The sequence below is a fragment of the Leptonychotes weddellii genome, chromosome 13 (genome assembly GCF_054177405.1).
Source record: "Leptonychotes weddellii isolate Sample4059 chromosome 13, ASM5417740v2, whole genome shotgun sequence".
Classification (NCBI taxonomy): domain Eukaryota; kingdom Metazoa; phylum Chordata; class Mammalia; order Carnivora; family Phocidae; genus Leptonychotes; species Leptonychotes weddellii.
In genome coordinates, this window is record NC_138381.1 from 49,417,240 (window position 1) to 49,441,836 (window position 24,597).

The window sequence follows — 24,597 nt, forward strand, 5'->3', positions numbered from 1 at the left end:
CCCACAGATCCTCAACACATGGATAATTCATAAACATGGGTTTTGAAAGTTCATATTCACTATTTCATAGAGGACTAAAAGAAAACTTTACTTATGCTGGATTTTACAACTGAATTGAGACTGCTCAAATTTAAGATCCTATAGCTCTTTTGATCCAGGATTTTTGGTTGATGGTTTTTGCTTATTTTAGGTTTTTTGTTTGTTTGTTTTGCCTTTTAGTTCAGACTAATAAGGTGAGAGGGAGAGGAAAACTAATATTTCAGAGAGTAAAAAAGAAAAGTAAACAAAATAAGGCAGAAATTGACTTATCTGATTATGCCAGCCTAATAGTGACGATACGGGGTAGTCAGAGAGGAGAAAACTCAAAAGAAGTGGAAAGAATGTGAGTAATCATCACTGTAAAGATTAGGCAGAAATTAAACCTACAGGTCTACTCTGAAGAACTTCAGTTTCTAAAGGCCTAAAAATCCTTTTCAACAACTAAAGTGACACCTGGTGTCCAGAAAGAGAAGTGAGGCTGTTCTTGAGAGCTGCCTGAATGTTTCTTTGCTTCACATCCTTCTGTCCAGGATTAGTTAAAATGGACCGTTTTTGGCTCCTGTCATCTCAGAAATATTAACAGGAAGTCACTAGCATGGACAATGGCAGGAATCATGGAAAAACTTAACTCTTTCTTAACAACCATACAAGGCACATTGGATATTTATTTGCAGATTCAAGTTAAAAGCAGAAGAGAATCATTACTATAAAGGTCAAACAATATCCACCAACAGAAAATAGAATAAATAAAGTATGACATATCCTTTCAACAAAATACTATGTAACTCAAAAGTTAAAATGTTTAGGGGCGCCTGGGTGGCTCTGTCAGTTAAGCGTCTGCCTTTGGCTCAGGTCATGATCCTGGAGTCCTGGGACTGAGCCCCCCATCAGGATCCCCAATCAGTGGGTAATCTACTTCTCCATCTTCTCCCTCTACCCCTCCCCCTCCCCCTGCTCATGTTTTTTCTCTCTCTCTCTCAAATAAATAAAAATCTTTTTAAAAAAATAAAGTTAAAATATTTAATGATATGGGGAAAACATCTAGGATATTGTAAGTGGGGGGGGATAAAACGAGCTACATAACATACAGAAAATGCCCCTCACTTTGTGAAAAATTTTAAAATGCATATACTTGTACATAACACCCCAGAAGTTAACAGTAACAGTGTTTGCCTTTGAGCAATAGGATTAAGGTGACCTTTTCTCTTTTTTGTAAATATATATTGCTTTTGCAATAAAAATACAATTAAAAATTTTTTTTTACCAAGGACAAATAAATAAAAAAGTGGGAGATACTAAAATGTCATAAATTAGATAAATAAAAGGATGATTGATTTCTGCTAAAATTAGGGGGGAAATTATACATAAAATTGGGAAGAAAATACTGATAAGTATAACATTGACAAACTATGTCACATTAATTCCTGATGATATTTACCTTATGTCACTACAACTGGATCTATTTCAACACCACCCCTCCTGCCTCTGTACAGGATTGAGATTGCCAACTCAACTGTCTTAGGGGTCAGGAGCATACTGACAATGGGTGAATGCAGTCAGTGCAGGAAGTGGGGAGGGCGGTGGGGTCTGAGAAGAGCATACCTCATCAGAAGACATGCAAAATCAAAGGCTTTCCCGTCCTCTCTGTGCTGTCCGAATGCATTGGAGGTACTTGTCTCATGTATTAGACTGAGATCTCCCAAAAGTAAATACTCTGCTTAATTCATCATAGCCCTGGTGCTTAGCACCCTTACTTAGAGGTAGCTAAATGAATGTTTTGTCAAATATCCCTACAGCTGTACTCATTCTATTTAGATATCCTGGGTGGTCAGGGTCAACGTCTTGCTTGGGACACTTTTATCAGAGGACAGTATAGCCAGGACCTGGCCAATTTCCTGGATTCTGGAGGCAACAGACTCAGATCTAGATTCCGGCCCTACCATTTCCCAGGATCTTCAACAAATCCTTGAATGTCCCTGAGCCTTAGCTTTCAAATCTGCACAGCAACGATAATGGTAATCTTTCATATGGCTGTGCTGAGGAGGACATGAAATTATACTTTGGAAATAAACGGCATAGCTGAAGCTTCAGAAAGGTTATTTATCCCTACGTGGCTGTGCTACCTGGAAACGGTGGTTTGCCCTGCATCACGCTTCACATGAAGCAGGCCTCAAACAATTAATTCCTGGTTGAAACCTGGGTCTGTATCTTCATCCTTTACCTTCCCCCCTCTTTCACCAGCTCCTTTCTTGGGCTCACCAGGCTGCGGCCCCTCCCTGCCTCAACATTTCACAGAGAATACAACCATCTAGGACACCAAGCTCTTAACTTTTCTCCAGGGTTCACCATCATCAGTGATTAGTGTAGTAACAGTGACACTGCTCAGGGGAACATTCTAGGCCTGTTAAACATGTACCTACTCCAAGCTGCTTGACGTGCATCATATTCCTCTCTAGGCTTCATGTTTTCTCACTAATAAACGTCATTTGAGACTGGCCCCTCTAAATTCTTATTTTATATTGCCAGACTGGGGACTCTCTCAGCTCTATAGAGAAGCTTTATCTTAAGAATTTCACAAGTACCCTAGGCATGAACCCGCTACTATTTATATAAGGCATATGTTCTGTTTTTAACCCAGGTGATATCAGCATTGTGTTGGTTTTCCTTTTTGTTGGGGAGTGGGGACACTAATGTATTCAATGAATTAGGAATTAATCCAAATGTATGAGTTAATTTTTCAGGGTAAAGTCTACAAATACTATAGGGTTAAATTCTAATTATGGGCATATCACAAGCAAAGAATATTGAACTATTTTTTTTCTATCTAACGCTCCAAAAGCTATCATACAAGTAATATATATTAGATTAAATAATACATCATTAATGTTGTTGTATACAACCAGTAATAGACAGAAATAAAACTTATCTTCCATTTCTTTAAGAAGGAGAAGAATTAGAAAAGGCAAAACAATGGTTAAAGTGGAGAAGCAATCAAGACGTATAAGTAATTGTATCAAAGTAATTTGTTGCTTCCAAAGATTCTAAATATCCAAACCAGATGAATCAGATCACGAGACTGGAGTAGGTGTTTACAGAACCATTATCAATCATCTTTGGGAAACCAAAGCAATGAAAAAGATATCAGAGGATTGAAAATTGGCAAATATTTCAAGTTTCAGAAAGTATTAATTCCAGATTGATAAACTTAATAACCAGCAACCCTTCACAACAGGTTATTAAAGAGATGGTTTGTGAACATTAAAAAAAAAAAATCACCAATTAGTAACCGTATGTTCTCTAAAAATAAGCCATAACAACTACATTTTCTGTTCTTTTTGGCAAGGACATTAGCTAGCTGTAATAGATTGGGAATCAAGATCCATGAGTTTATGTGGCCATAGGCAAAAATCACTTGACCTGGGACTAAATATCCCCATGAGTTTTCCCATAAGTCACTATTTATCAAGAAATGTTCCATGGTGAAACACACTGCAGAAGCCTTCAGTTAAGCAGAGATCAATAAGATTCATTGTTACAGAATTCTCAGTCCTTAGTAAGTTCACTGCATTGTCAATTTCCAGGAGAGAGCAACTGTGTGCAGTGTTTCCCAATTTTATTGCACAGAGAACAATTTTTTTCCACTGCATCTAGTAAGACTAGGCTTCTGCAGAACTCAGAAATGCTGTGCTCAAAGTCCCCTCCAGTTCTAACAGTTTATGGTTAATTATAAACTATTAAAGTCAATATAGTCACTGTTGCGACAGTTAAACCCCATGGTTTAGTAATGTTGTGTCAAATTTTTACACACATACACAAAAACAATGAAAACTGAAATACATATTTTTGAACTCTGGAACTTACACATTAAGTGATTCAAAATCCAACCTCAAACTAAATTTTAAGGCAACTTCAGATTCAGTTAAACTTTAATAGCTCCCGGAACAAAAACTAATAGGAAAATAAGCTTATCTCCTGATAGGCTATCATTCATTCAATTTAAATTGCATGTTAATTCACTTATAAAAAGAAGCAGGACAACGGGGGATGAGGGATGGAGAGAGATCAGCCCCTTTCTAATTCAGTTAGGTAATCTTGCATCCTTAATTAGATGAGAAAACCCTTTTAACTCTCTCCCATATTTGAAAGAAACCCTGAGATATGTTCCAGATACAGCACAAAAGGAATAAGCTTTAGCAAACAGTATCATTCCATAACCAAAAACATTCTCTAATCACACTTAAACTAATATGCACTTTAAGTCTTATTTTAAAAATACTTTATAGTATTGATGAAGACCTTCTAAGGCTAATATCTATGATCTATATACGTATATAGATTCTGCAAATACCAATCTATTTAGAAAAAAAAAAAAGGATTCCTCTTCTTTTGATTCCACATCCTACCGCCAGTGCCCTTGACCGAACCATGTTTCCAGGGACATCTCAGGCTTCCCAAACCCTCAGGTTCCTCAGTTGAGTAAACTCCCAGAGAAGGCAACCTCTCCACTCTCTCCTGCCTACACTCGAAATTCCCACTTCTCTATTTACCTAGCCTTTCAGAAATACCTTTACTTCTTGGCCAGACAGTTCATTATCACCTTGGTCTTAATCTAATCCTCACAATAATCAGTTGTTACCCTCTATATTTACAAGTGAGGGCGCCCAGGCTGGAAAGGTCATATGCACACTTGAGGGAACAAGAGCCTTGCCTTCTGGCTACTGCCATGCTGCTTCCCACGCCGCCCCATTGGCTCCACAGTAGCCTGTGGTCTTGAACCTGCAAACAGCAGGATGCTTTTCTGTAGATTCTGATCTCGCTATTTATTAGAGGGCAGCTTTGATCCAATTACTTAGTTTCTCTACATCTCAACTTCCCAAACTGTAAAATGGGCATATTGTGGTACACACTTCATAGAGAGACGGAGATTAAATTGGTTAGTGTGTGTAAGAAACTAACCATGGGTTTTGGTTCATAAGAGATGCAAATTATTTACTTACAGTGTCTACTGATGACTTAATTCATTTATCCATCCAAAACACATATATTGTGCCAAGGCAAGGGAGTCATGGCCATTGCCCTCATGGATTTTGTAACTATTTTAGTATAATTATTTTAATTTACAAGCGCGTTAAACAGATGAAGAGACCAGAAAGCTGAAGACTAGGGAATAGTAATGCCCCATGAAACAAGAGTAGTACTCTATGGTAGGAGCATGGAATATATCTAGGTAGGCCAATGTATTTTTATATAATAGTAATAAGTCAGAAAAATTAAGTTTTTAAGATTTATTTATTCAGGAGAGAGAGCATGCGTGTGCAGGGAGGAGGGGCAGAGGCAGAGGGAGAGAGAGAATCCCAAGCCAACTCCATGCTGAGCACGGAGGCCCACATGGGTCTTGATCTCACAACCCTGAGATCATGACCTAAGCCAAAATCAAGAGCCAGATGCTTGACTGACTGAGTCACCCAGGTGCTCCAGAAAAATTAAGTTTATTAATACTTTTCAAATAGTATTCATACCTCTATTTTCCAAAACTTCCATTTATCTCTTCAAACTGATTTCCTGGTTGCAGGATTTTTATCATGCACTTAGATTTAGGAAGCGTGTTACATAAACCACTATCTTAAATTCTCATTTACAGAGAGAAAAAAAATTCAACGGACATCCACAAGCTTAGGAAAATACCTCACAGAAATCGTAAGTACTCTTTAGGTCTTGAGTATGCAGGTACAGTTTATCTGAAGGATAAAAAACTTGTTTCAATTCAGCCTTGATTGACCTCTATCTTGAGGGGACTGGTTATAAATCCCAATTGAGATTCTCCCTCCTGAGCAATTTTTACGTTCTGTTCAGCAATCGTGTTCTTCTCTTTGGCTTGGCAATGCTTTCAGCACATTGAGGGGGTGACTTTTACCAGTAGCAGAAGAGCTGGGGATAGGTAAAGGAATATAAGGAGAGCTGACATTATGGAGATAATTCAAGGAAGTAGACTCCTTAAAAGATCTGAGGATCCTCTGAAATCTCTCTATGTGGCTGCTGAAGATTTGGGAGTCAGGTGACTCTCCATGGTAATAATACATAAAAGTGATTATTCCTTTATAACAGACATAAATATTGGCATTTTTCCTGAGAATTCTCTGATTCACTACTTGAGGAATGGCTGCTATTGAATACCCCTTTGGAATAAGTCATTCCTGACACGAAATAATGCAAATCTTAATCCTCATACACCTCTTAGGAGCTGCCCAAGATCATTACAATTAGAGGTAATAAAATTCCCTCACCCATTTCATCACACATACAAAATAAAGACAGGCCAGACTGAGCAGCGTCCCCCTTCATTTGTGTTCCAACCCTACAATGTAGCACAGTTTAGAATATATGTTGGAAAGTCAATGTACAACTCAATTCCACATCTACTGAGTACAAACCATATTCAAGACACTGTACTATATCATGTGAGTATAAGAATGATTACAACATGGCCCTGGCCCCAGAAGCATTTATAATCTACCAACAGAGATAGATACCTCAGGAGACAATTCCAAGAATATGTGGTAGATACTAAGAGAGAGGCACCCTTGGGACCATTGGACACACAAGAGACTGTGTTTCGACCAGTCTTATTGGCTGGAAGTGTACAGGTGTGAAAAATACTTTGGGGAAGATAATATACTCGAACTGATTCTGAAAAGTGAATAAAAGATTCTAAGATAAAAGTGTTCTAGACAGAGGGGACTACTTATGATCACAGACACTATGGTGTGAAATCAGAGAGAAAATGCAAGTAATTAAGACAACAAGAGCATGAAGTGTTAGGTAAAAGTGGCATGAGATGACCTAAACAGGTAGAAGAAGGCTACAATTTACAAAGTATTTTTGATATATAAAAAATTGTATTTTTGAAATTTGGAAGATTAAAGATAATTTAGAAATTTTATTTAAAACAATGATTTTTCCCTCCCTTTTTTCCCCATTTCTCTAGTCCAGAAATATTTCCACTGAAATAACCTTTCCTTCATAGAACTGTTCCTGAACTCCTTCACCATTTTGTATCTATCTGAATAAATCTGTTTTTATTATATATTACATCCATTTGCACAAATATATTTTACCTCCCTTCTCTTTCCTACACCTTAAAAGCATCTTGCAAATTAGAGTTTTCACACAATACCGGGTATCACAGGTTTTCAACTGAATGAATTTGTGTGATACTTTCAACTTTTCTAATGAAACCTAGTCATTCACACATTTTCTTGAATTAATCCTCAGAAGTTAGGTTAATAGCACACTTTTCCCTCTAGAGGGAGCTGAGGAACTTCCTTTCACTCCACCTCAAGAATTCTCTTGTGTGACAAGGACACAAGGGAATCCTCATATACCTAAATTATTAACCATGGGATATAGCTTATAAAAGACTGGGTGTAGCTTTAATGGGTAGTAAAAACAGAAATGGATTGGAGAAAAAATTATATTTTCTTGGAACTCTTTTCTGCATACACCAACCTTTTGATGGTTCTCACCCTCTCACACACATGGTATGAAAAGACCTTACCAAGGATTACCCCTATCCTTGGAAGCCACAAAAGAATAAAGAAAAACTTAAGAACACAAACACACACAGGAGATGTACAGCAAGTTACTTAGGCCCTTTACTAGTCTAAGTAAAAAGATTTATCCTGCTTTTCCACCAGGTTAAGAAACCACATAGTGGTCATGGCCCTGATGTCTATCTAGTATTAAAGAACTTTCTATTCATTTAGGTCTTGGGATCCTCAGGACTGAATTTAATGACACCATCATTGAGAAACTGATCACATACCAACATGACTAATAATAAGTGGAATTAGGATAATGATCCTCTTTCTCTGAAATAATAAAAACAAGCGCCAGGAAGATAAACTCATTTGCTCAAGGTCACAAACCTAATTAGTTTTGAACACATAACAGCACCACAGTGATTTATGATAGTTGAATAATTATTTCAACCTGAGTTTTAATTTTCAATAAATTTTTAATTTAATAAAAATAAACATAAGTTATTTAAGATAAATTAGGATATTAAGCCACCCCAAAAGGAAAATATTTTACAAAATGATAAAGAATAATTTTGTTGTGTGGGGTTTTTGTTTTGTGTTGTTTTTCTAAAACAGTAGTGAGACTCTGAGTTCATCATTCAATTTGAATGAAAGAATTCTCTTTTGAAGTTTGGCTGTCAAGTTTCCAGGAAATCAAGAGGTCGTATGTCTGAAGAGGACCGTGTATATGGTCCTGATGCCACAGAGCTCCAGTCTCTGAAAAAGAGTGAAAGTCCAAGTACCTACTTTCTATGCAAATTATTTATTACTTATATGAACTGTTCTTATGAAATAGGCCTACTTTTCATTTAGAACCAAGACCAGAAAATTTTGCTTACTTTCATCCTAAACGTACAGGTTTGGAGTCAGGACACAAACCTACCCTAACACACACACACACACACACACACACACACACTTTTACCCTGAGCATAAAGCACACTCCTTTTCTGATTTATTGTACCCTCTTTCTCTTTTTTTCCTTCTCTCTCTCACCTCTTCTCCTTTCATAGCTGGATTCAAAATTAAGGGACGGTGAGGAGGCAGAAGCTTGGTGGAGGTAGGGAAGAGATGATTGTAGAAGGTACAAGCAAGTTTACAGAAAGTTGGACAAAAAGACAAGAGATGAAAAGAGTTGTTATCTAACAGCACTGGATTTCTTTCTTACCCACCTCAAGCATAATTTTAAGTGACTACAAGCCTATCAAAATTCCCTCACTGTAAACCACTGTGTATCAGCAAGGACATCAGTAGAGTACATTACTCCAGGTTGCTTCTAGGGTTGTGATTCTAAAACAAATGAGGGTGAAAATTGGATGTTCTTTCTTCTATTTGATCCCAGTATTACAAATGTGATCTGTAACTGGTACGGTATTACTGGTCCCAACATGTCTGGATCAATAATTCACAGATCAGAGGATCTCTGCTTCTGGGAAGGGTAGAGCGCAATTCTGCCCCTAGCAGCATCTAGGAAAGAGTGAATGAATGACAAAAATCGTACCTTAGTTAAGGCAGAGTGGCATGGATGCCATGGGAACTAGATGGACTGGAATTCCAGATTAGGGGAAATCTTTCCAGGGTGAGCTATCACCAACTGTCCTCTTGTTGGGAGGAGGTGGTTGGAGGGTTCTAGTTGAGAACTGAAGGAAAATGAAATCAGCAAGGATTTTGGCAGCCAGATGGATTGAATGGAAAATTGAAGTATCCAACATGAAGCCAGTTTCCCACCCTTCAAAGGACTCTTGCTGAATTCTGGAATTGCGAGTGGGAGACTGGGGAACCAAAGTCTTTGAAAGGCAGAGGGACATTTGCCATAATCTCTTAGAACTCTTAGGTATTACTAGTAGGAGGATATTTTAGTATCTAGTAAACAAATACATATCATGACCTAGCAATCCTACTCCTGGGTATTTACCCAAAGAACAAGGTATATACCCCCCCAAAGATTTGTACAAGAATATTTACAGTGACTTATGGGGTGCAGGTTGGCTCAGTCAGTTAAGTGTCCAACTCATGACTTCTGCTCATGTCATTATCTCAGGACCTTGAGATCGAGTTCTGAGATGGGCTCCATGCTGGGCATGGAGCCTGCTTAAGATTCTCCTTCTCCCTCTGCCCCTCTCCCCACCTGGCTCACATGCTCTTTCTCTTTCTTTCTCTCAAAAAAAAAAATTGTAATAGCCAAAATTGTTTCCTGTTTGTTAAGTTTCAGTTCTTTAGATTCATCAGGTTTATGGCCTAGCAATGGTCTCTCAATCACCTTCCCTTAGCAGACCAGCCTCTGGTGCCTGTTTATTTGATATTTATCTTGATCCAATGGTTATAAATTAGCCAACTTGGAAAACAGAACTGAGATAAATCAATCTCAAGACAACCAAGATATCCATAATAAAATTAAAATACATAAGACATCTGATAGCTTAACCAACTCATGGTCTAATTACTTTGGAGATTTGTTTTGAAAGATGCCAGCTTACTGCTCAATATCTGGCAGGAGCAGATCGTCTCTGCAGAAAGGCTGGTCCAGTTTTCCTGCAACAAAGCAGAAGTCATTAGTAACCTCAGTTTTCTTTGATAAGAGACAACCATAATGCCACTGTCTTAAGTTTGGTTTCCTGAGAAGTAGACCCTGAAACAAAGATGTGGGTGAACGTAGTTCATCTCGGAGCTCACCTCAGGAAGCACCAGTGGGAAGGAAGATGGCGAAGTGAGAGAGAGAGAGAAGGCAAGGGCCGTGCACACCTGGGACTCATCAGGCCGGCAACCACTAGGAGACTGCGTGCTGTGCCTCAGACTTGGCCCACCTGAGGGGCAAAGGGCCAGGATACATATGCACAAGCTCCCATCCATTATCGTTAGAGGGCTGCTCCCGGGGCCATGGCCCCCTGGTGCTTCCAGCTGCCCCTGGTGTGGGCTGAGCACACAGCTATAGCCGGAAAAAGCCCTTAGGTAAAAAGTGACAGATATTTGCTGTAAGAAGCCATCTGTGCGTAGAGAAATGGCAAATGCTGAGAGCGTAGCGATGGCCACCAGCAGCGTCAGCTAGACACATAATCTCAATTAGTGGAACGTGCAAGAACATTGATCCTTACACACAACTGTGAGCCATGTAAGAAAAGCAGTGCTTAATTGGTTAAGTAGAAATCAGGTAGGAATCTGCTGTACAATAAACAATAACCTGCTTTAAAAATTGAAAAGCACTATAGGATAAAAGCTATTCTTTTCTTCACTTATTACTTTGACTGTGGGCCATCTGTGGCCCAAGTCTAATGATTAAAGGAATTATTTTTCTCAGCAGGAAGATCACCCTGGGTCTTCATGAGCTGCCAGAGTCTTCCTGTTCAGCTTCAGTGGAAGAATAAGCCAAAAGTGGTCATGCATGGTATTAGGGAATTTAGTTAGATAGGTAGATGATAGATAGATAATAGATAGATAATAGATAGAATGATAGATATGAGATAAACTATATGTACATAAATACATATCTCTTAATATATTTTTTTATTAAATGAAAGAAAAAGGACCTAAATGAAACTAAAGGTACTGTTAACTTTAAATAAATCTTTCTTTAGCATAATGTATTATTTTTCTAATACATTCCTCTCAGGTTAAGAAAAGGAATTATGACTTAATTATCAGGAATTTTATATCATTGGGTTTTTTTATTATGTTATGTTAATCACCATACATTACATCATTAGTTTTTGATGTAGTGTTCCATGATTCATTGTTTGTGTATAACACCCAGTGCTCCATTCAGTACGTGCCCTCTTTAATACCCATCACCAGGCTAAAACATACCCCCACCCATATCATTGGGTTTTTTTAATTAAATCATTCAACTTAAGATCATACCAATTCTCTTTTCTCTGACAGAAGAAGTCATTAGCATGATGTCATTTCCTTTGTCTCACCTCATGATTTTTGTTGGTTATATTTTTATACTGTCAAGATATAACAATTTACATTCTTCGGCCTAATTTTCACAATTATGTAATGTTTACTTGATATTTAAGTGAAGGCAGTGCTCTTCACCAGTCCTTTTATTGTAACTCCTCCATTGCTAGATCCTTTTTTTTAAAGATTTATTTTTTTTAAAGATTTTATTTATTTATTTGACAGAGAAAGAGACAGCGAAAGGGAACACAAGCAGGGGGAGTGGGAGAGGGAGCCCGATGCGGGGCTCAATCCCAGGACCCTGGGATCATGACCTGAGCCGAAGGCAGATGCTTAAGGACTGAGCCACCCAGGTGCCCCATAAAGATTTATTTATTTATTTTAGATAGAGAGCAGGGGGATGGGCAGAGGGAGAGGGAGAGAATCTTAAGCAGACTCCACACTGAGTGGGAAGCCTGAAGGGGGGCTCAAACCCACGACCCTGAGATCACGACGTGAGCCGAAATCAAGAATCAGATGCTTACCTGACTGCGCTACCCAGGCGCCCCTAGACTATTTTATCTTTTAGTTGGCTGAAGTTCATGGCTAAGCTGTTTTTTTCAAGAAGGGCTCTTGAAAGTCATTAGTAACCTCAGTTTTCTTTGATAAGAGACAACCATAATGCCACTGTCTTAAGTTTGGTTTCCTGAGAAGTAGACCCTGAAACAAAGATGTGGGTGAACGTAGTTCATCTCGGAGCTCACCTCAGGTGTAACTCTTAAGATTTTTTTTTCCTTCTTTCTTTCTTTTTTTTTTTGCTTGCCTTTATTCTCCAGTGACATGTTGGCTGGGAATAACAAGCTTACTTCATACTTTCCTTTTCAGAGCTACTTTGTAGCCTTTTCTCCCTTATGATAGAGTATTGAATGTTGTTATGAAGTAGTCTGATGCCAGCCTAAAGTTTTTACCTTGGTAAATGGCTTGCTCTCAGCCTAGAAATTTCTAGGATTTTTCTCTTATTCTAGAAGTACTGGTATTGGGGAGGGTATGTGCTATGGTGAGCGCTGTGAATTGTGTAAGACTGATGAACCACAGACCTGTACCCTGAAACAAATAATACATTATATGTTAAAAAAGAAGAAGAAGATAGTAGGAAGGGGAAAATGAAGGGGGGGAAATCGGAGGGGGAGACGAACCATGAGAGACTATGGACTCTGAGAAACAAAATGAGGGTTCTAGAGGGGAGGGGGGTGGGGGGATGGGTTAGCCTGGTGATGGGTATTAAAGAGGGCACATATTGAATGGAGCACTGGGTGTTATATGCAAACAATGAATCATGGAACAGTACATCAAAAAAATAAATAAGGGGAAAAAAAAGAAGTACTGGCATTGAATATTTTGTATCCATTTTCTAGAACACCATGAGGGGATTTTTTAATATGCATTTATCTTTTTCTTTCTTCATTTCTGTAAGATAAGGTTGTCACTTCTATGTGGGAGGAGCACCTTCTCCAATTTTGCCTATTTCTTCCTATGAGCCATTTCCACTACACTATAGTCGACAAACAATAACATCACCCACTGCATTCATCTTGCTCCACACCTGGGTCAGGATTCCATGGACTTCGCATGTGGCTCTGAGGAGGAAAGATAAGTGAACTTGCCATGCTCTGTTGTGATCTTCTATTTTGTTCCCTCTGTGGTTTCCTTTTCCTTCCTTAGCTACCACTTTTGACGTTAATGGCATTGAACTATTTCTATTGATGATTTTTCTGAACCTTTACTGTTTTTGTGACATTTCTTACTAGAAGGCAGTTTTATTCTTCCATCTTAACATAAATATCCCCAGAAGTTATATTTCTTAAGCTCTCTTAGCTAATACATATGCTCTCAAAGTTTAACATCAGTGATTCAAGTATTCCTATGCCAAATAATACTTGCTGTTCATCACTTAGGATATACTTATCCTCTCTGAGACTCAGTGTGACTTTATCTGCAAAAGGAGAATAAGATCTTCCCAGATGCAACATATTGTGAGGTTGTGACAATGAGAAAAATGAGTTAATGCGTAGTAATATATTTCAGTAAACTTTCTCACATTCAAGAGAAAAGATGTTATTATTGTGGTTTCCACATTCTCCTTACATGAACTAAAAGGACTTTGCTCATGTGTTTAGTCTTTTTCACCTGTTTGGGTCCTATAGGAGCTAAACTAGTTACCATATTTCTCAGAGATTTTATTCTCTATTGTATCTTACTGGAATACCCATTACAGTGAATAAGTTGAAAATTCCCTTTTCTAATTTTTTTTTTCATAAGACCTTAAAACCTTGAAAATTGTTATTCATTCCAGATTGGCATAAATAACATGGTTATTTTTAAATGGTTCATTCATTTTTTTGTAACCTGAAATCCCACCATAAGTGAAGATGAAGCAGCTAAAAAAGAGAGTTGGGGGCGGTGGGGAGATGAAGCCCAGGAGGCAGTAAGTTTTATATCTATTTACAATACTGTTCACACTGGATAGATTATTACAGAAAAGCGAAGTAACATAAAAGGATTTCTCTCTTCAGTCTACTCCAGAGCCAGGCAAAGTAAAAGATGAGAAACTGAATACACAGAGCTGGGAGGCCCGTGTATGCTTCACCATGTAGTAAATCGGGAAGATAAAAGACATTACATAAATATTCCTATGAATTCCTAAAACCAAAAGCTGTGTGCTGGTTTATGATAACAGCCAAGTGGTAGCCCACCTTAATCCTATGCCACATGAAGCTCGATAGGCCCCTTTCAAGGCCAATAACTTTATACTGAGAGAGATCAGCAAGAGTTTAACAGATGGATTTATTTTTACGGCGGAGCTTACTTAGGATTCTGCCAATATGGCACCAACCTACCGAGTGCAGGGGTTGCTCGACTTTCTTTTCTTCCTCCAAGAATTTCTCAATCTCTCTGGTCCTTGCTGTAGATGCTGTGTTACAGAAAGATCATGAAAGACACTCAACATTCCAGATCCACTCATCTTTACTTCCTGAGATCCAAAGGCCACTTCTTAGCACACGTCCTTTCCTGTTCAAACCTCAGGAACAACCATTCCACAGACTTGCAGTAAAGGCCCAGGGAAGAAGCACTCTCAGGATCATGATATCTAGGGGTTTGGAAAACTTGGGGTGCCCCGTGGTGCCAAATGAATGTAAGATACATGTATGAAATGAGCCAAACAGTAGGGTGTAGAAAACTTGGCTTATAATGACAACATATTTCAAAGCTGGATATATTTTATTTACAAATAATGTTTAGATACAGAAGTTAATCTGATGTTCTCAAAGATCCCCAATGAATTAGAACAGACACACCAGAGAAGAAAGATAGCACATTTATATATTTCCACCACATGATATGACAGCAAGGTCCAGGACTGGTTATAACCAGACATCTTAATACACATGGTGCTAGATTACTTGCAAACTACAAGCATTGGGTTTATATTTATAGTAGATCCTTCTGAATAAGTTCCCTTAATACTTTCATTCCCATTATCTACATACTGTGCAATCACATCATATCAGTTATATGACTTCCAATCAACTTAAACTCATTCTTCAATGGTCATGAGTTCTGCTAAAAAATATTTATAAATAAATCACATTTAAATTTTAACTCCCTCTGCCCCTCTCATAGCCATTCTTCTGTGAATTTATTCCAGCTGCGCCTCATGTGAGACAGTCTAACAAAGCTGATAAGAGTGTTTTATCCATTCTGGGAAGTGTAACATACTGGAATTCTAGAAGTGTATCTTAATATCAGCCATACCATATATGCTGATACTGGCTTCTAAAAAAAACTATCAAATGTAGACATTGATGTTCTGAAGCCAAAGCGTTTTTACTAAAGGCCAAATTCTTTCTGTTTTCAGTAGCAGCAACTCAATGACTGTTATGAAACCCAGACTATGGGATTCTAATGACTCTAGAAAGATGTGCATTATCCACATGGGAGTGGAGCAGAAGTCATACTATTGCAATAATGATGTCTTTTTTCATATGCACATATGTCCCCATAACTGCATTGTTCAAAACACTGTTACTTTATTGTTCCCACTCTATTTTCATGCTTCAGAGAGTTAAAAAAAATGGTTTTCCCATTTTCAGTGTTATTTATTCCTGATATGTATGATTTTCAAAATCTCAAAAATATAATTTTAAGTTGTGGATGGGAAAAGAAAAGTTCCTATTAGTATTAGTAAGGTATAGTGCGAAGACATAGCCTGATGACAGCATAGTATTTGCAAAGCCCCACAGCTCCTTCCACGGACACTGCACCCCATAATCAGACCCTAGTGTATCCCCAGGGTGGAATCTATGGGTCTAGTTGTTCTTCATGGGGCTGCTAAAAACAGAGTCATTGGCAACTCATGCATATAGATCTATCACTTGTCTTACTTTAATTTGAGATGGAAAAAGAAATTCCTATTTCCAAAGGATTTCTGCACAGAAAGTAAAGACCAGCTATCAAACCTTGGAGAGAACTGAGACCAAAAAAACTAAGTTCTTAAAAAGTTAAACTCCTCCTTTTTAAAAATTAATATAAATATATGCCTTGTAAGATCCTAAGGAACTGAGTCTTAGAATTTGCCTTTGCTCAATTTGATCTTGGACCTGAACCCAGCGGAGCCTTCAATTCCATATTTGAAGTTGACAAACTCCATTCCTTCACCTTTCCAGCGTGTCTTTTTAAAATATTATAAAGAACACAGTACCGCACTCAGTATTTCAGCCAAAAGGATTGCTGATTAAACTCACAGAAAGGTGCGTAAAAAAGCAAAAGTAAATAAACAAGACAGAATCTTTAGGGGAAAAAAGAACCTTAAAAATAAACGGTGCTGCAAAACTACTTTTGCAATTACAGTGTCCTGTTTGGCCCCACTCTGTTTCAGAGGCACTGCATTAATACAAACAGAATCGTCTAATGCACTTTTTCAAAACAGTGCATCTCAGCCAAGGGCTAGTGTGAATTCATTCTACTGCTAGGTGCCGGTGACACTCCGGTTTGCTTTACTGGCAACATTTTGGCAACGCATCCTATACTAAGAGGAAGGCTGGAAACCAAGCAGGTGACAAGAGCCAAATCTACTGTGTTACTTCTTTTCATGCTTCTTGGTTAATTCCCCGACGCCCAGCTGGAGGATGCCCTGGCTGTCTCGGGCTCTCTCCCCGTTCTGCCGGCTCTCCTGGGAGACTTGCTGCACAGCTTGCAGGATGGCATTCTGCACAATCTGTTTGCTGGCTTTCTGCAGCTTCACCTCTTCAGGCTCACTGCCAGGTTTCTCACCTAGCCAGAAACATGAAAGGGAGAGAAAAAGAACAGAATCAATTTCAGGAACTGCTACAGGAAGGGGCAGGCAGGCAAGGTGAGACCCTAAGAAGGTGCTAGAGTGGCCCCATTAAACGTGAGGAGCCCTGCTCCTATCCTACTGCTCCTGTCTCCCTCTCCATTTGTTTGCCCCAGTCATGTGGCCAATGTACATTCTCACCATCTTGGGATCTTCTGCTGCCAGCACGTGTCATGAAAACACAGTCCTGGCCAATGAGGACCTCTGGGAAAGTTCTGGAAAGAGACACACTCGTGCCCATTTTGGCCTTTGACACCTACACCTTCTTCTGAGGCAGGATGCAGACCTAATGCTTTTAGGGGCTGCAGCCAACTTACAATAAGCATGGAGATGAAAGCCAACATTCTGGCCATGGTTGGGGAGAAAACAAGAGTCCAGTTCTGAAAGCATCATTCAGCATCCACACCAGCCCTGGACAATGTACTTCTGGACTTCTTTGCATGTGAGATAAATAAACTCCTTATTGTTAAAACTGCCATTAGTCAGGCTTTATGTTACTTGCAACTGAATGTATGCCTAACAGATTTAATTTCACTGGGGCTAGAGAAGAATAAATTATTACTGAATCTATATTGGGCTCAACCCTGTTCCTATAATAACATCCCAAGAATGAAGCCATTTGTTCATCAGAATCTGTCCTCCATGATCTAGAACAGGGATTGGCAAACCTTTTCAATAGGACCAGATAGGAAATATTTTAGACTTGTGGGCCATACGATCTCTGTGACAACGACTCAGCTCTGCTTGTTGTAGCATTAACTTAGCTATAGACAATACATAAATGAATGCATATGGTTTTGTTTCAATAACTCGTTACTTACAAAAAAAAACAGGCTGCAGGCCAGATTTGGCCCATAGGCCATAATTTGCCAACCCCTGGTCCAGAATGGTGGGAATTTTCTAATTAGAAGGAAGGCAGTCTACCCATCATTGATTCTTCCCCCTTCTTCCTTAGTTAAAAACAAGACAAAACCTTGGTTTTATTCAGGCAGCTGTGTAAGTAGGTATAGCTAAGTTCTGACCAAGGAAGGGAAAGTTTCATTTAGTAAACAACCTGGAAAAGGTCTTTACAAGGAAATAGGCAGACAAAGGCCCTCTGCCCTCTCCTCATCCCACTGCCTGAGACTCTGACATGATGGATGTCATTACTGGGGCTTTTGCTGACCATGAGGAAATCTTTAGAATGGAAACCATTTTCAGAGATTTACAAAGAAAAAGTTAGAAGGAACCTGAGAACGCAATGACCAAGAGCCACATATCAATCCTTGGCTGCCCACATCCACGCCTCTTTCATGTTAGGGGGGAAAAATATATATATATATATTTTTTATTTATTTCTATCATTATAATATATATATATATATAGGGGCACCTGGATGCCTCAGTCGGTTAAGCGTCTGCCTTCAGCTTGGGTCATGATACCGGAGTCCTGGGATCAAGCCCGGGATTGAGCCCCAGATTAAGCCCCAATCGAGTACTGGGTCAGGCTCCCTGCTCAGCGGGGAGTTTGCTTCTCCCTTTTCCTCTGCTCCTCCCCCGACTCATGCTCTCTCGCTCTCTCTCACTCACTCTCTCTCTCAAACAAAAAATAAATAATGTTTTTTAAAAAAAGAAAAAATATTTATCTTGTTTGATGCACTGAGGCAAATATATCTTATTTGGTGCATTTAGGGCTTTCTTTTATTATGCAGCAAGCTCATTACTAACTCATGCATGGCAGAATGATCATGAATCTAACATTTGACTAAAGTGAAATCATGAAAATTTTAAATTCCACCTGCTTATATTTAGAGTGATAAATAGAATGGGCATCATTTTGGATGTTTCCTCTATTCAAATATGCTGCTGCCATGAAAATGTATTTAAAATTGGGGGTTGTTCACCAGGATTGATTCACTGACAACAACATTTATACACCCAGGAGAACAACATCACGTAAGAGAATACTGCATCATTCCGGAAGACCAGGTAGCTCTTATCCCTTGAGACAGAGAGTTGGCATTTATTTAGCAGCATTTGTATTACTAGCACTACTTCCTGAGGGCTTTACAGTTTAATGAACAAAGTAAGATGAATCTATTCAAAATCAAGGGACAATCCTCACCTCCCTCCCTCCAAAAAAGGAGAATAAAATGAGCAATATGCACTAAATTAAGCAAAGAAGGAATCAAAAGCTACACTGTGTAACAGACAGAAACTTTAAATTAGCTGAGAAGATTACTTCAAATATGCTCTGTTAAAAAAAAAAGTGAACAGTAATAATAATGTACGCTAGGGCACAGAGATTTAGAATCTGTGTTTTGAAGCCCTTCAGAGCTGAGTCCAGGTTCTTTCTACCACTTTATAGCCTTCCGATCTTGGGCAAGTCGTTTAGCCTCTGTAAGCCTGTGTGCACATCTGTCAAATGAGCAATTAGTATCTATTTTAGGAGAGTTGCTAGAAAATTAAGTGACATGACACTTATTCAGCACTCAGTGTGGGTCCTGAGGACTTAGTGTCCACCACTGTGTATTGGTTAGGGCATTGACTAGGCTGTTGTAACAAAGAAACTCAAAAATACACAAGAAAACTCACACAAGAAAGAAATATGTATTGCTCTCTCTTGTATCAGCCCAGAGGTTCTCGGGTGTGCGGGTGGCTTTGCTTCACCAGGCTACTGAGGGGTCTGCTGCCTTCTAGCTTCTTGCTCTGCCATTTCCTACTATATTGACCTTGCCTGCATGAGTGAACCTGAGTAGCCGATAGCCCACCTGGGGCTGGAAGGTAGTCAAAGGGAAAACGGAGGGCAAGTGATTTCCTTTAAAAAAATTATATAAGTGGCAAACATCACTTTGCTCACATTTCATTGGGGGAAACTGAGTCACATGGCCACACCTGGCCACACGGAAGGCTAGGAAATAAGTTGCAACCTGGGCAGCCACACGCCCTCCTAAAACTCAGGGAGGTTCTAATGCTAACACAAAGAAGAAATTGCAGATTTTTTGAAATTGCTTTTGTGTAATGGCCAAGGCTAATTTGAAGAGGAAGAGTATATATTTACAGCAGGTCAATATGAAAATCAGGGAGCTCTGTCTACTACCGCTCTAGAGCATAAACGTGGAAAAGTTTAAAAGGTTCCTGTTCGCTCCTGGAAAGAGTATCTTAGCCAAACTACCTATGTGTTAGCTTTAAAATGTCCCTGCTGTACAGCTATTTTTATGTCTTTGGATGGAGGAAGGAAGAACGTAAGGATGACAGTAAGCAGAGTCCTTAATAGTAGAGAGAGAGAGAGAGAAACACTCTAAATTTAGCTGTGAACTAATATCTGAGCTAAATTGTCACGTTCTCATCTATCCATTAGGAAGATAAAGTGATTACAAAGTCAAAGGCAGCCTGTGCCATGCTGTGTCTAGAGCATCCCTTTGGTGACTTACAAGGTTGGTAACCCTCATGGCCCTCATCACCACTTTGCTCTGGGTCATGAATATCTGCAGTGAAGAGTATAGGACAAAAAGAGTGGCAACTAGCTGGGACAGAGAAAGTGAGCACAGAAAGTGAGGGTAAAAGCCACACAGAACACTTGGACAGTAACAACAAAACAAAACTATATATATATATATATATATATATATAGTCAAAACAGTATGGTACTGGCTTAAAAACAGACACACAGACCAGTGGCACAGACTGAGAGCCCAGAAATAAACCCATGCATATATGGTCAACTGATATTTGACAAGGGAGCCAAGAATATTCACTACTTTTCAGGAGAAAAACAGTATCTTCAATAGATGGTGCTGCGGAAATTGAGTAATCATATGGAAAAGAATGAAACTTGATCCCTATCTCACACCAGTCACAAAAATTAACTCAAAATGAATTAAAGACATGAACACCTGAAACCATAAAACTCCTAAAAGACAATATGAAAAAAGGTCCTTGGAATGGATCGCAGCAATAAGTTTTGGGAAACGGCACCTAGAGCACAAGCAACAAAATCAAAAATAAAGAGGGCCTACCTCAAACTAAAAAGCTTCTGCACAGCAAAAAGAATGATCAACAAATGAAAAGGCAATCTACAGAAAGAGATGAACTATTTACAAATCAAATATCTGGAAAGGGTTAATATCCAAAATACATTTTTAAAAAAGCTTATACAACTTTATAACAAAAAATCAAATAATCCAATTAAAATGGGCAAAGGGGGCCGCCTGGGTGGCTCAGTGGGTTAAGCATCTGCCTTCGGCTCAGGTCATGATCCCAGGGTCCTGGGATCGAGCTCTATGTCTGGCTCTCTGCTCAGCGGGGAGCCTGCCTCTACCTGCCTGTCTGCCTACTTGTGATCTCTCTTTCTCTCTCTCTGTCAAATAAATAAATAATATTTAAAAAATAAATAAAATGGGCAAAGGACCTACACAGGCTTTTTTCCAAAGAAGATATACAAATACAGACAGGTACGTGAAAAGGCACTCGTTGTTAATCATCAGGGAAATACAAATCAAAACCATAATGAGATATCGCCTCATGCCTGTTAGAACAGTGAGCATCAAAAAGAAAAGAGGTAAATGCTGGCGAGGATGTGGAGGAAAGGGAGCCCTGATGGGGGGTAGGGGGGGCGGGGAGATTGTAAATTGGTGCAGCCACTGTGGAAAACAGTATGAAGTTTCCTCCAAAAATTAAAAATAAAAATACCATATAATCCAGCAACTCCACGTCTGGGTTTATATCCAAAGAAAACAAAATTACTATCTTGAAAGATATCTGGATCCCCATGTTCATTGCAGCATAACTTACAACAGACAAGACTTGGAAACAACTTACTTGTCCATCAACAGATGAATCAGATAAAGAAAATGTGGTATGTATAGACAGCATGAAAGAAAAATATCCTGCCGTTTGTGACAACATGGACAGACCTGAGGGCACTGTGCTAAGTGAAATAAGTCAGACGAGAAAGACAAATACTGTATGATCTCACATCTATGTGATCTAAACAAAACAAAACACAACAAAACAAAAAACAAAAACAAAAACAAGCAAACTCATAAGAAAAAGAGATCAGAATTGTGGTCACCAGAGGTGGGGGAGAGAGGGTGTGGAGACACTGGATGAAGGTGGTCAAAAGGGACACACTTCTGGTTACAAGACAAGTAAGTGAATAAATAAGAAGTTTTTTTCTTTTTTTTCCTTGTGTCTATATGAGATGTGTCACATATAAGTGAAGTCATTGTGCCTACACCCTAAACTTTTACACTGACCTATGTCAATTATATCTCAATAAAACTGAAAGAAATAAAGAAGCTAGGTAAACCACAGATACATACTGTGTGTTAGGCTCTTTGGCATGCAAGGAACCCTGACAGCCTTCTGTTACTTTAAGTGTGGGGAGTTTCTCGGGGGTGGGGGGTGTGATTACTATGGGAATGCATGTGTTCTCACCGGACATCTTGGAAATATTTGTCTGAGTCTCACAAATTGAGTCTCAGAAATTGGAATCATCCAATATAGCTCCAATAATTGGATTATCTAGATTATTCTCTGCTGTTCAAGAGTTTCAGCTCTCCATCAGCAGCGCTCCCTTTCTTTCCAAGCCTCCATGACTTCGTGCTGTTTACTTACCCTGGTTTCTGCTCACTCATGACTTGGAGTGCTTCATGATTTTACATACTGCCTTCTTTCTGAGGGCATTTCAGCTAAGGTTCTGCTTGTAACTGCCTGATTCTCGACATATCTTCAGCTGAAATTCCTGGGAGAGAAGCTGAAAGACTCAGCATACCACCACTATCCTGAAAAACATGACTTTCATGTAGGCCACCTCCTAGGCCAGCCACAGACTGACTGAATGCCCGTGGCTCATTCTGGCCTGATCAGCTGTGGCCTCAGAGTTTGGATGAAGAGGTGAGAACACATCTGCATAGGAGGAAGGAACCATCTAAGGGCCCCTACCTGGGCAAGGTGCCAAGGGCAGGGCAGGCACTCAGAGGATTGGCCTCATCCAATATCATAACTGACTGGCGCTCCTGTGGCATTCACTTGAAGGGACAGGGGAGAACATCCTGGTGGAGACCCCTAATAAAAGTACAGTGTGAAAACGTGCATTACAACAGGACAGAAAGCAGAACCAACCAGAGAAATCCTCAGAGTCCTGCCATTTACTTACATGCATTACATTTCCTTGAAATTAATGAATCACCTACATGTTGTAGGTGGCCAATTGCCTAATTTTAAATGATGCAAATGTCCTCTAGCCTAATTAGCATTTACAAAATCATTCTGGTATTTCACAAAAGATGATGAATCGATTTAATTAGCTTTAAACTCTAAATGCCCAATATAAATACATCCAAGTCAAGAATGTGATGTAACTAAATTTATCTTCAGCGTCTTTCCACCTCAAATCATTATCCACCCACACATGCGTGTGTCCGCAGATGCGCGCACACACACAGGCATCCCCGTGACAGGCTTCCCTAAGACACCCAGTCCACTCGAGGGGGACCAGCCTTCCACAGATGACATTGAGGTCGGCAGTCCTGCCTGCTCCTCAGAGTATCTTCACCTGCCCCAGTGGAAGTTGTCTGGAACTCAGTGCAATATGGTTAATAATTGGCCTTAATTCTTTATTTATACCCATTAAAACCGTGCTTCTAATGACCATAGGAAGATCCTCCTGGTAACAATTTAGTTTTCTCCCCCTAACAACCTAAGTGCCATTGGCCTCTATTACATTAACCCTATTATTCTATTCCAGTGAGGTGTGTTTTAGAAAAGGTCTGTGTTTCCCTTTTGAGGCAGAATCTGATTAGTGATTTTCCTTCGACACAGAGCGTGTCGCCCCGGCTGTGTCGTAAGCAGCCTCTCCATCTCCGGCCTCTCCCACGGGCTCACTGAATACTCGTCCGCCTGGGGGCAGCATAGGGCTCCGTCACCACCACCCGCCCATACTCCCCGGGGCACAGCGCCGCTGATGGTGGCCATGGAGCATATTTTTTAGCTCCCCCGCTGATTGCTTGAGACCATCAAGACAGTATTATCATTCATCAGTGACCAGCATGTGGAACGCAGAGAACAAGAACTAATTCTGGTCCCTTTATTAATGGAATGATAGTCTATTTTCCCGCTCCAAGTGCAGGAATTTTCCATGAAGGACCAGATGTTAGCTCTCACTCATTTATGCCAAATGCTAACGAAGCTGTCCCGGGTGCCCTGCTTTGCCACTGAGCAAGCTAAAGTTATGGGACTTCTCGGCAATGGAAAGTCACAGCCCCGGAGCTTCCAGCTCACTGCTGACACCACCACACCGATGCTGCTTTCCTATGCACCATAACCAAGTCAGAAGCAGCATCTGGGGTTTGAGAGTCAGAAGGCAAGACAGGTACTGGCAGGTATAGGACGCTTCTAAGTCAAATGTGAGTGAGGCCCTGCTCTTGCCATCATCACCCACATCACATCAAGTACAGAGCACTAAGAAACACTCCTGACTGTGCCTGCAATGGTCAGGCTGGTCATTTCATAATGAGGCAAGCTACTCTCGTACACGATACAGAGTTCTTTACTGAAATGCCCTATAGAACAAGAAGAGATGAAAGATATTTATTGAGCATCTCTATGCAGGGTCCTATGGAAAGTAACAGAGTCCGCTAGGCCAAAGCGTGTCATGCATGCATGCATTCATTTCTGAACGAATTACAGAGCACTTACAAGGACAAACACTAGGTTAGGTATAAGAGATTA

The 24,597-nt window shown here is 39.6% G+C and overlaps 1 protein-coding gene across 1 annotated transcript; it reads right to left on the reverse strand.

The window, feature by feature from the left end:
* Window positions 1–14,453: 14,453 nt before the first annotated feature.
* Window positions 14,454–17,125, reverse strand: AKAIN1 (A-kinase anchor inhibitor 1). Its single transcript, XM_081802547.1, has 2 exons — window positions 17,026–17,125; window positions 14,454–16,823 (listed from the first exon to the last, which is right to left on the reverse strand). The coding sequence occupies exons 1-2, from the start codon at window positions 17,123–17,125 to the stop codon at window positions 16,630–16,632; spliced, it is 294 nt and encodes a 97-aa protein (XP_081658673.1). The 3' UTR covers window positions 14,454–16,629.
* Window positions 17,126–24,597: the final 7,472 nt, after the last annotated feature.

Bases quoted from the DNA above. Each gene is read 5' to 3' on its own strand.
- AKAIN1 (XM_081802547.1), bottom strand. From the start codon at position 17,125: ATGGGCACGAGTGTGTCTCTTTCCAGAACTTTCCCAGAGGTCCTCATT. The intron at 16,824-17,025 runs GTGAGAATGTAC...GTTTCTGGCTAG, and splicing joins CAGCAGAAGATCCCAAGATG to GTGAGAAACCTGGCAGTGAG.